The sequence below is a fragment of the Atta colombica genome, unplaced genomic scaffold (genome assembly GCF_001594045.1).
Source record: "Atta colombica isolate Treedump-2 unplaced genomic scaffold, Acol1.0 scaffold105, whole genome shotgun sequence".
NCBI classification, from domain to species: domain Eukaryota; kingdom Metazoa; phylum Arthropoda; class Insecta; order Hymenoptera; family Formicidae; genus Atta; species Atta colombica.
In genome coordinates this window covers 1,439,886-1,452,485 of record NW_017259190.1, presented here as the reverse complement: position 1 = coordinate 1,452,485, position 12,600 = coordinate 1,439,886, and the positions used below count along the sequence as shown (strand labels likewise).

At 33.2% G+C, this 12,600-nt stretch overlaps 1 protein-coding gene across 3 annotated transcripts in view; it reads right to left on the bottom strand.

The window, feature by feature from the left end:
• The window catches only part of LOC108690394 (furin-like protease 2), a 380,862-nt gene that overhangs the window by 354,724 nt on the left and 13,538 nt on the right, over positions 1-12,600 (bottom strand). For all 3 annotated transcript variants that reach the window (XM_018197659.1, XM_018197669.1, XM_018197675.1), the window contains exon 2: positions 10,997-11,585. In XM_018197659.1, the coding sequence (XP_018053148.1) occupies positions 10,997-11,176 (180 nt within the window). In that variant the 5' untranslated portion in view covers positions 11,177-11,585. The remainder of the gene's footprint in view (positions 1-10,996; positions 11,586-12,600) is intronic.

Genomic DNA, 12,600 nt, shown 5'->3' with positions numbered 1-12,600 from the left:
ATATATATATATATATATAATATACACAGTGAGTGCAAAAAGTATTCATAAAATACTTTTAAAAAAAATATTTTTTAAAAAACTTTATTTTTAAAAAGTGAATATTATCTAGTGAGAAATGAGTCATCAAATTGATCTCGAATCGATATCGATACGATGATTTCAACACCAATTCGACATTTAATTGACAATCATTTCTTGCTGAATAATTAACAATTTATTTATAAAGAATAAAATAGACTGTATGTTTCTTAAAAGCATATATACTAAAAATTAATTATAGAAAATATGCATTAATTATAGAAAATATATTATCTAAAAAATAAGCACAAATTAAAAATTCTATTGTTTGGATGCTCAAAAAGTATTCGTACAATCGAGAAATTTAACTACTAAATTCAGGAATACATACGAAGCTCGTTTGTTTATGTTAGAACAGAATATATTCATTATATAAAATGGCTAATTAATGTTTATTATTTATGAATAAGACTTTTTTTATTAAAAATTTCTTTGTATGAATACTTCTTGCTCTCACTGTAAGTAATATCTAGTGAGTGTGAAAATATAGACAACTCAAAATATATAGAATATATATAAAATATATATAGAATATATATTTTATATATATTATATATATAGAATCTATAAAGAATAAGTATAGTACATTTCATGCGAAATGGATCAGTTATATATGTATCTTAATACAATATTATATTAGTACCGAGCATTGTTCCAATTAAGCCAACTTTATTCTGAGTTCTGTCTGAGGGAGAATTATGGCAGTATTTCAGCATTTCATCAAGTAACATTGGAACTTAGATCTTAATAAAACTTTGCACGAGAGAAGCTAAATTTAAATCGAATTCAGCAATCTTTGTTCGGTGTAAGATACGGTTTAAAATTGCCATATTTCTAAAGAATTAAGAGAGAAAATTGATTATCATAAGAAAAAACTTTTTTCCTCGTATTTCACCTTCTTTTTTTTCTAAAACGAAATTTGTTAAAACATTTTGGAGAAAAAAATCTGTTGATTAACTTTCGATAAAATTTTATGTAATATTATGCTTTAAGCATTCTTTCTTTTTATTTATTTATTGTCAATGCGACAAATGCATTACATAATAACGAGACTGTTTTTATAAAACACCTTGTATATAAATTGACGTGTGTCTCGAGTGCAGTTATATTATAGGTACACGTGGGAAAATCTCTGTGTATCCTTTCTCCGCGAGTGGCCTCGCCTTTAATACCTTAATGCAACGAGCGAGCATTTCTAGAGCAGACGAGTTTGTACGTAGTTCCCTTCGTGTGATATGTACTTACTGTCATACCGATCAGAAAGCTATGCTAAGATCTATTCTTACTATCATTTATAACGTCATGAGATCTTAACCTGACACGTTGAGTTCAGGTCATCGCAGAGAAGGGCCTGACTTTGCTACAAGAGATAGAGAAAGAGGAGAGGCAATAAAGAAGGAGGGAGGTAGAGGGGAAGAGAGAGAGAGAGAAAGACAAAGAGAGAGAATAACCATGTTACCAACCCGCAGTCAATTCCGACGAACTTAATTGCCTGTCTTGCGAAACAATTGATACCGTCAGTAGTTTGATTTCGCGATTATACGGGCTAGTATATTATGACACGCGTGTCAATAGCGTGGCCTCATTCTACACGAGAATAACGTTCAATTTCCCTCCAAGAGATCTAATAGCTTAATATTAAAAGGATTTTTTTCCAATTAAGCTCGATATAATAATCTAGCTCGAGCTTTATTCTTTTAATTAATTGTTATACGTTTCTGAAGCAAATATATATCAAGTTCTTTTATATTTCAAGATAAAGTCACGTAGTTTCCATTAAGTTCACAGAAGCAAAAGAAAAATTATATATATTTAAATATCAAAACTGATCATAACATTAACTCTAGAATGCTATAGCTATTGGCTATGATTACATCGTGTGCTTAGTCTGCGACCTATTCTATAGGCATTCTTATTTAACCGGTAGATTAAACAAAGACACCTATAGGTTGCGGATTAAACGCACGGTGTAAATCAGGTTATTGAATGATACAATATTGCTATCGATACGTAAATTTTACAGAAAGTTTATAGAAAATAGATCATAAGTTTTAATTAATGTAACAAACATTCTTTTATACATTTTACACTTTTAATGACAAAATATTATAATCTAACTTTTATAAACATAATCTAATTATTAACTTAAAAAGAAAGAAAGAAAGAATAAATACATTATCAAATTCGATTTTAAAACGATATGAAGTCTAATTGACACGCGCGCGCGCGCGCGCGCGCGTGTGTGTGTGTGTGTGTGTGTGTGTGTGTTGTCTTCTCATATATTTAAATAAAACAATATTTAATAAAAATCAACCGAAAAGTATATATAAGAGAAGAGTGCCATTTTCGGTCAAAAGTCTTGATGTTTAGTAATATTCATATATGAACATATACAAATACAATTATCAGTTCTATGGAGTATGCGCCGATTCGGTTTGTTGAACTTGAAACACAATCATAAACTGAAATAATAATCTCACAATTAAATTAATTGATCGTTAATGTAATAATAATGCTACTAGCATCTTAAAAATCTGTAAATATATACAACAATATCATTACATGCCTCGATAGTTGAATATGTAAAACGCCCGCACAGAATGAACGAGATTTACGATCCCAGCTGAGGTGATATATTTTTCGCAATAAATTATTTACAGATTTTTTAAAATACTAGTAGCATTGTTATTAACTCAACGATCAATTAATTTAATTGTGAGATTATTATTTCAGTTCATGATTGTATTTCCAGTAAATTGAATCAGCGTACAGTCTATGCAACTAATAAATTATATTTATATATGTATATTCACATATGAATATTACTAAGCACCAAGATCCGCTTTGACCAAAAATAATATTCTTCTCTTATTTGATTTAAAGAAAAATAATAACACAACATAAAAATAATAACACAAAACTACTTAAAAATTAAAATCACTTAGCATAAAGATAATTTGAATGGGTTAACAAAAATTTTCAAATGATATAAAAGATTGAGGTCGCATATTCAATTAAACATACAAAACACATATTATTGTATCAATTTTATCCTAACCAAATTACCCTATCATATTTTTCTGTTATAATATTAATGATATTACCATCAAAAAATTGAAACCGATATATAATGGATAGAATTTTTGTCTTCGTTTAATTAGCTTTTATATTAGCTTTTAACATAGCAGATTAGATTTCCTAATAATAACTGAAAATAGCTTAACGATTAATTTACTTGGTTTACTTGCACGTAAAATTTATGTATCGGTATCATTCTGATGAAATAATATCTTAAAAAATAGACATTACGCATTGATTAGAGATTTTAAAAATAACAAAAAAAAATAAATAGACATTTTAAATAATATTTACATAAAAATTAAATCATCAAGCATGTAAAACTTGATTCAAATAATTGGCAATTTTTATACAAACATCACATTCATAAAGTTGGTCTCCCAACTTTAAAAAAATATTAATTTTCTATAGTTCATTCGATTGCTCATCGTTTGCACATGTATGTACATTTCGAATTTTCGTTTGCACACTTCTGATAAAAAAGTTATTTAAAAACCCATTTTAGAAAGGGCTAATTTCATACTTTGGCACATTATGTACACCCAGAGAAAAGGTTGCTTCCATTTAAAGAAATTTTCTTTGCTATATGATTAAAGAAAATTCCTTTAAAGAATCCCTTCGTAAATTAGAATTTAATAATCATGCAACAAATTATAATTTTCCATCAAATTTTCATTACAAAGATATATTAGATATGAAGTTTTTTACAGAAAACATTAAAAAACACACAACATTTTTAAGTTTGTACGCGACAGTGGCGAGAAAATTCATGGTTGATGAAAAATTACGATAAAAGATTCAGGATTCGCGCTTAATTTTAAGGGCGAAGAAAAGGAGAGAGAGAGAGAGAGAGAGAGAGAGAGAGAGAGAGAGAGAGCAAATACACACTGAGTCGGGTGGGATGCTCGTGATATGGCGCAGAGCTGGGAAGAGTAATCGTGTTACTAACCCGCCGTAAATTCTGGCGAACCTAAGCACGCGCTCTTGCTCCTTGCGAAACGTAACAGGTATAGCGAGAAATTTGATACCTGCGATTACAGGCAGGGGGTCCGCCAACGGCGGAAGGATAATCAATTAGCTTAACTTGAGCGCCACACGAAACTCGATTCGCACACGTTCAACACGAAACACCCCGTGTCGATCGGACTAATATGTTTTAATTTTAGGTTATCCTCCCTTCCTCCTGGTACCACATCCCTTCATCGTAACGTCCAATTTGCTCCATCTCCAGATAACTCGTCCGTCCGACAGATAACTCGAGGAGAACGTTTGGCCGAGTTGGATGAAACTTATTACCGAAGTAGGAAATGAGGCGGAACTTTATTAACGCCCTTATGCGCGAAATTTCACGCGACTCCAATTTATCGAGTTTGTTGTTATGAAGTTATTTGCCTGCGGAATTGTGCCAATCCGGTAGAATCTCGCGCGTTTCAGCAACCTGCTGACATTAATGATCATAAATCTATAAAATTTTAAAACTTGATTTTTTAATTTAAAATTTTCGCTTTCTCATTGTAAACCATGCAACAGAGGATTACAATGAAATATAAGTATAGCCATACAAGAAAGAATGATTATGAAATAGCAATAAAATAGCTTCATAAACAATTTTTTTTCATGTATCGAGAATATAATTTATGTTAGATATTATTAGAATATAATTTATGTTAGATATTATTTTAATTAATTAATGCTCAAATTCGAATTATTTTTGTTAACATTTATAATAAGATCATACGCTATATTGCATGATTTCCTCTTATCCGCTACGTCAATAGATTTCGCAAAATATCCCCGACCGCGACGCTGCTGCCAACGAACTCTCTCCGCTTTACATAATAGCCGGATTTCGCGAATTTGCATGCGCCTCTGCCTCTGCCTCTGGTTGCATGCTCGGACACGGTGAATATTATGAGGCCATCGCGGTGAAGCGATTGTCGAACGCAAGCTCAACATTTTATCACACAATAACAGCATAGTTTGGCAAACTTCTTTCCACCTGTCGCTTAAGTGACGTGTCACGCTAAAACATCTAACCAATCATCCATCCCGTATCGAGCAATAAATAAGTTTGGAAACTATACTCAATCCTAAACAGAGTTCCTGGAAAATAAATTTTAAAAAATATTTCGAATCAATTCTTTTTATTCGATTCTCTTTAATTCCAAAACAAGAGTATCAAAATACTAAAAGCAGACATAATGAACATATATTACTACAAGTGAAGTTTCTGTAAATCAAAAGTAAACTTTTCTTCAAAAATATAAAGAATAATTATCAATTTTTAATATATGATCATTTATTGTTAAAATCATATCAATTTCTTCAAAATAATTCTTCAAAATAAATGACCTCCTATGAATTATTGATGAACACAAAATTTATTCGAATTATTATATTTTCATAATAAAATTGTCATTATAAAATTTTCATAATAAAGTCCAATTTGTCTAAATTACGTGTACGTTTACTTCTGCTTTTATTAACCGCCATTTACACTTTGTAAAAAAACAATGTATATTGTTGCAGTTTGGTCTTGTCAGAAGTTTGTGCGCTTTTCATCCAATTTTCGCGAGGAATCGCGCAAACTCGACTAACAAGAGATGTATGGCAACTATGGTTTGAAACCGATTTTTCTTGAAATATGTCATTATATACTTGAATTAAAATACAAAAATAGTTAAGAGACACGTATTTTTTTATATCGATTCAATCCAAGATTTAAGGGGATTATAAATTAAAACAATTTCTCAAAATTAATGGAGACAAGGATATTTTCAAAATATTGGATTTTTTTTAATTTAAATGTACACAATTATAAAATATAAAAAAACCATCACAATTTGTCTACATTTTTCTGTACATCTTATCATTTCGCTGATAATTAACAGGAATAAAATAAGTGTTAGTTTTGAGCGATTATTTCACCCCTTAAATTTGATTATATTAAAAAATATATGTCTCTTAGATTTTTGTTTAACAATATAATCCAAGAAGAATCGAATTGATTCAAACAATTAAAACAGGACCCTTGTAAGTTGTGCAATAATTGTACTCTCTAACGTGACATTAAAAAAAAACTTTTCAACTCGCGAAACGCGTCGTTTCCGCTGCGCGATACACGACATGTCCGTTGTCGGATCCGTGACTGTGGCTCGGTAGTTTCTGCGATTTTCTCGTGGTGTTTTCACCATCGCCCTCACTCCATCCCACGCGGTAGCCACTTTTTTCCAACAACGAGCGCTAAAGTTTTTATCTCGTCGGGAGATGACGTACGGGATGGCAAAACCCCTCTTTTCACCGCGCCCGCGACGCCTTTTTCTATTCCTCGTAACCATCCTCTTCTTCCACTGCATCAACTAGTCGGTTTCGCGTTCCGGACAGAGAGAAGGACGGCAATGTGGGGTGTGAGAAAAGTGAAAAAAAAAGAGAGAAGAGAACATTCTCCGCGAATACATATACGTGTTGAGAGATAAAAGTTTATTACTGCAGCCTAGCAAATGCAACTACTCGTTGATACATGCTGAGTACACGACGATTATTACGATATTGTTCGTCTCTCTCATTCTTCTCTCTTCCTTTCGATTCAACTTTTTTTAACCCTCACCATTTCTTCTCCTTCTCTGTAAAAAAATCACTTACAACGAATGTGCGGCAAATAGTAAAAGGAGGAATAGAACGATACTGCTCGCACATGGAACGTCAACTGTTATCAACGAGAAGTAACAGTTCCCTGGACGTTTACCGTGTCAATGGTACTCCAGGTTAAACCAATAACAGAGAACTTGTCTGGGTCACCGTCTATATACGGAAAAGACTTCACGGAGAAAAAAGAACTGCATATATGAGATTCTTACTATGAATAACCGATTTGAGGAATTATTATTTTTAATATTGTATTAGGAGAAGATGATTTAAAACACACGTTTTACGAAAACTTTTTAATTACGATATTTTTATTTATTACACAAGCAGGAATCCTCTAATTTTCTAGAAGAATATTTTTGAAATCGGTGTCATCAATTAATACAATTGAATATGAATGAGAAAATAAATGTTTCGTTTCAACATTATTTAAGTAATTATTAATTATTAATTATTAATTATTATTAATTATTAATTATTAATTAAATGTCAATTATTCCTCGCATAACAGCTGTATATTTTATAAGATTTGCAAAATAAATGTAAAAAGCACAGCTTTCAAAAAATATCTTATTGGATATCTAATTCTTGCAATTGTATTCTGGACATTTTTTTCATTAAACAATAGCGAGGACGATCTTTTCACATTAACTTTTTGAACAATTTTAACCGTTAAATAGTTCTCTATGAAAACATGAAAGAAAAACACATTATTTTGAATACTTGTAATGCTTTACTGCTCATACAAATAAACGATAAGTTATCAGAAGCGTTCTCTGTGCAATTTTACCTTGCGTTTCCTCTTTTCGTAATTCCAGCGCTTAATTATTTTTCAGAATTTCCACACTGCCGCGATTCATCTCGTCATAAAATCCCAGATCCAGCAGATAGTTGCTCGCCGCGAAAGACCCGCGCTTTGTCGCTTATCCATCGAGATCGAGAATATCGCTGATAGGATCATATAACCGTAGCGAAACTCGTCCCGTTTTACATGCAACGACATTCGACTCGGTTCGATTACTCACGTTCATTTGATAAAATCAGATTTTGTAAATGCGTCGTCAAATCCGCTGAGCGAAAATTCTCGTCACGCCAATGAATTGAAGCACGAAGAAAATACAGGAGCACGATCTCTCCTAGTCTAAGGGTAGATACAAAAAGTTTATTACTCGTGACTAGGGAAACGCGAAAGCGCGTGAATATACTGAAGAAAAAGAACTGGTGAAACTCTTCCTACTACGCCTCCAGCCACTAAACAACATGGCTCAATTACAATTTTTGCTAATTTTCATTGCGCTATCATGAAAAATATTGTATTAAAAATAAAAATAGCATGTAAATGTAATCGAAGTAATTAAAACGGTATATAAAATGTTCTCGTTAAAAATTGGCATTGTACAAAGCTTATTTATAAGTTAAACGTACACGTGCATATTACATAATCAATAATAACACATAAATATTTTTTAATTAAATGCGTTTAATCCTAAGTATAATTGATGAAATTTATTCAGTAATGCAATTTATTTTAATTCTTGCTATGCACAAATAACCCAATTAAAATTTCAATATTATTTCAAATATATATATTTTACAATTATGCCTATAATTTATATATTTATTATTAAAATTATTTTTTATATGACACCATTTTCAACTCGGGTAGTTATACGCAATTGTTATACCATGGCAATTTAATGTCGTAACTGATGTTTTATATGCTATAAATGCAAATCGCTCGAATGCTGAGAACCTTGACAGAGATCTGGTCTTGACGAGAGAACTTGTGCGGTCAGCATATGGGTGGGAAATATTTTATATTACGCTACGTTTAAATATACCGATATAGACACGGTTACATCGTTTGCATGATATTTCAAAGCTGTATATTACGGCGACGTTTTTACATTTTAAATGTGATGTAACTGAAAAGTTGGATAAAAATCCGTATGATCTGGTAGAAGATAGAAGATGACTTTATCCAAAGTTGGAACTCATTTGTGATAAAATTTGTAATAAAATTTCAAGTTAAGGAAAAACGAATGTTCTTTCTAATAAAGATGTAAAAATAAACTGTTAAAAATTACAAAAATTACAAAAACATCTAGTTTCTTGAATTCAATTATTTTTCAATGTCTAAGTTTTCCCTGATTCATTATATCGGGATATTAACTTTCCACAGTCGATTCTTTTAATTATGAATTCTGGTAAACAAATTTAAATTTATTAAAAAAATAAAATACAATTCAACATTTACGATATTAAAAATTGTTAAGGGTACTCGTTTCACGAATAAGATTTTCTTAATTTTTATACAATCCGAAAAAATATAAAAATCTGTATTAAAGTTCGAAGGAATTATGGACAAAAGGTGAAAAGTTTACATTATCGACGGAAGATTAAGCATCGAATTGAAAAATTATAAATGGAGATAAGTCAATTAATTTTTATTGAGAGAAAAGGAATCAATTGTGGATTACGAATCCTATTATATGCAAATTCTAGAACACTTCGTATATGTCAATGTGCTAACATACTTGCAGCCACATATCCAGCAATATAAACGAGTACTTAGCGTGCAATCGGGCTGTATAAACGACTGTTTAGCGTGCGATGTTTCTGTCACGTTCGCCATTGCCTGACCATGAGTGATGCACGACTCCAGGATACACAGTATAATATTTATCAACTACCTTATCAGTGGTAAACCGACCACACTTCCCGTATCCAGTCATAGACAACGGCGTGTAAAGTTGCGCAAAACGAAACTGCAGTAAAACACGTTAGGTACCAATCACCACTTTTTCTCTGTCTGTTACTCTGAAGTAATCAGAGTCGCACTTGTTAAGCACCGATCAACACGATGCTGTGCACAAGGTAGTTACATTATACATTACATCTTTTCAAACTTTACCAATCAAAGTTTCATCGAACTACGTCTTAAAACTAATTTTTCTGCAGCAAAATATAAGCTACGAATGTTTTAAATGTTTATAAGATATTAGACAGAGAAGGCATTAATGTACTTTCGAATATTAATCTACTCTCCTTCAATTGTTTTTAACTCGCAGAGATTAATAATCTTTCAAAATCTTCTTTTAAAAAAACTAAAAAATTTAAATCTGAAAAAAATTTAAGTTTAAAAAATTCAAGGTTTTTCATTAATCGATTTCTAGAAAGCACTAGCTAAAATAATATATCTTACATCGTAAAATGTGAGGAATAAATTGAAGCTTGGTTATAAAAGTTAATCGTGAATTATAAAACTTGGTCTTAATCATATAATTATAATAATTTATTAAATTGCATTAATCTGCTTTAATACAGGGGGAGGGGGAAGCTTGTAAATTAAAAGAAATCTTAATTCATAACTCTCACTCGCTCACACGTATTATATTACTACATTATTCTAAATTGCGAAGAACATACGTCGAATAGTCATTTCTGAATGACAACGTTGAAGAACCCTCCGGCAGTACCACCATCCAATCTGTCTCGTTAGATTGAGTTCTCTGCCTTCCTCTTTCCCCTAACCTGTTCGACATGATCGACACCCTTTCCCGGTCTATGATCTCATACCACGACAGTGCAGCATCCGCCCGTAACGGAGCATCTAATCTCATCATCGACGCCAGAACGGATAAACGTCAATACATGATTTGACGTGGAGAAGGACGAATGCGCGTTGCCAAAAGCAAACTGGTCCCATGGTAATCTTGCAAAGTGCAAGGATACTCAAGGAGTTCAGAACTGCACTCGAGAGAATTCAGAATATCGTTCTACAGAGAATCCAGTTTTCTAAGCTATTTGAGAATTCCTTTACAATTCAATTCAATAATAATATTAAAATTAATTAAATAATAATTTTTTCAATATTTAAAAAAATCTTACGAAATAAAAATTGAATTTGAATATAGATATTTACTGTGTGTATATTTTTTTAAAAAAAAGAGAGAATATAAAATTTAAAATAGAGAAAAATATAAAATGTTCGTTGTTTCAAATTTTTATTCTCTATATATCGTATATTTCCACCTGTTACGAAAATTTAACAAAAATTATTGAATTTATAATATTGAAAATTATTCACATATTCTTCGCAGTTCTGTTTATAGCTTCAACAGAAAAACTCTTTAAAGCGATATTCTCAATGTCGTTTCTTCTTTACGTAAAAAACAGCTGATGCACTCACCTGTCCATGATTGTCGAAGCCGTGCTCCTGGGCGATCTCGTCGGCAGTCTCCGATCCGCTGGGTACGTAAACGGCGAACTGATTCGAATAGATCGGCACTGGTCGCGACCGCGGTCTCGGTTCAGATCTCGCACCAGCCAGCAGCGTGCACACAACCAACAACGTCACCCTGAAGATCATGTCGTCGACTGCGAGTGACGACGACGAATCCTACGATTATCCGGGACGGTATATTCCGGCACTGAAGAGCGCACGACGTTGCGATCGACGCGTCTCGGATAAAAAGATACGTATTATGCACAACGGAATTTTCGCGTAATCTCACGATCGAGAGGAATCGCGTGTGACTCTTCGCGAGTCGATTTCAATGCTCGACGGAACTCGCGAGTCTCAACATCGGATCCGCGTTGCACTTCCTTCGAGAAAACGCGGTTCAGAACGACAACAAGAATGAGGGACAACGTTGCTGATGGATGAAGTCGTGTTGCAGTGAAAACGAGATGGCACTGCGCCGCGAGTTTTGCTTGTTGTTGTCGTCGTCGTCGTCGTCGTCGACGAGAGACGTTAGGTCCGGTGGGCTGGTTTTACCCTGCAACACAAAGACAAGGAAAACCGCAGGTTATAACGTTCAGTGTGCATTCGTGTCACGCGCGCCGAGTCGGAAGGACGCGGTGGGAATTCTTGCGGGCTGGAGCGTTGTGATATTAATTGTCACCGAGGGGGGAGTTCGTTTTTCCTGCTTCTTGACGTGCGCGTCGCGGATTTGCATTACAATGTTTCGCCATGGGCGTGCACGCGTCCACGCGAATGTTTGCAAACTTCCTTCCTCTTTCTGCTCCTCTCACGCGTTCATTCTCTGTCTCTTCTTTTCTACTTCTCATTCGTCGGAAAAACAAATAGACAGAGACACACACAGAGAGAGAGAGAGAGAGAGAGAGAGAGAGAGAGAGAGAGAGACACTGAGAGCTCATGGCACGTATTATTTAATAACCGAATCTTTTGTTTGCAAAACACTAACGTACGGTGATGCAATTGTTTTGCAAATAACCGAGTGCGTAATACCGGTTCGACATACTTACCCATTTAGCGCGACGCGCAAATAAACGATTATATCGCAACGAAATGCATTGGCGCGATGGGATGATTATGATGATGTTGGTGCGACCATCACGACAAAATACAACTAAACTTGCATAAGCGCATTCGCGGTAATCCTTGGTTAACCGCTTAATGGATGGGATTACAATGACAGATTCCATCGTTCATTTTCCCTATTCATAGGTATATTATAAATATATATGTTCAATATCTATTTTAAGTAATTTAGATTATTTGGATTAATGTTACGACAAACAGAAAATCCGTGTTTTCTTTTAGAAAAAATTTATTAGAATTATAAAAGCGCGCGCGGCACAAGAAACACCCAAGTTCATGATATTTCGGTTTAAATCTAAAAATGATTTCTCAAACTCGTGACGGGAAAATTGGCCGTTACACGATTGAATTGAATTCGGCAAGAATAAGGAAGGGAATTACAGTCGAACTTGCTGAAGCGCGTGGCAAAAGCTTCCGATGATCAAATTTCGATTGTGAACTATACGATC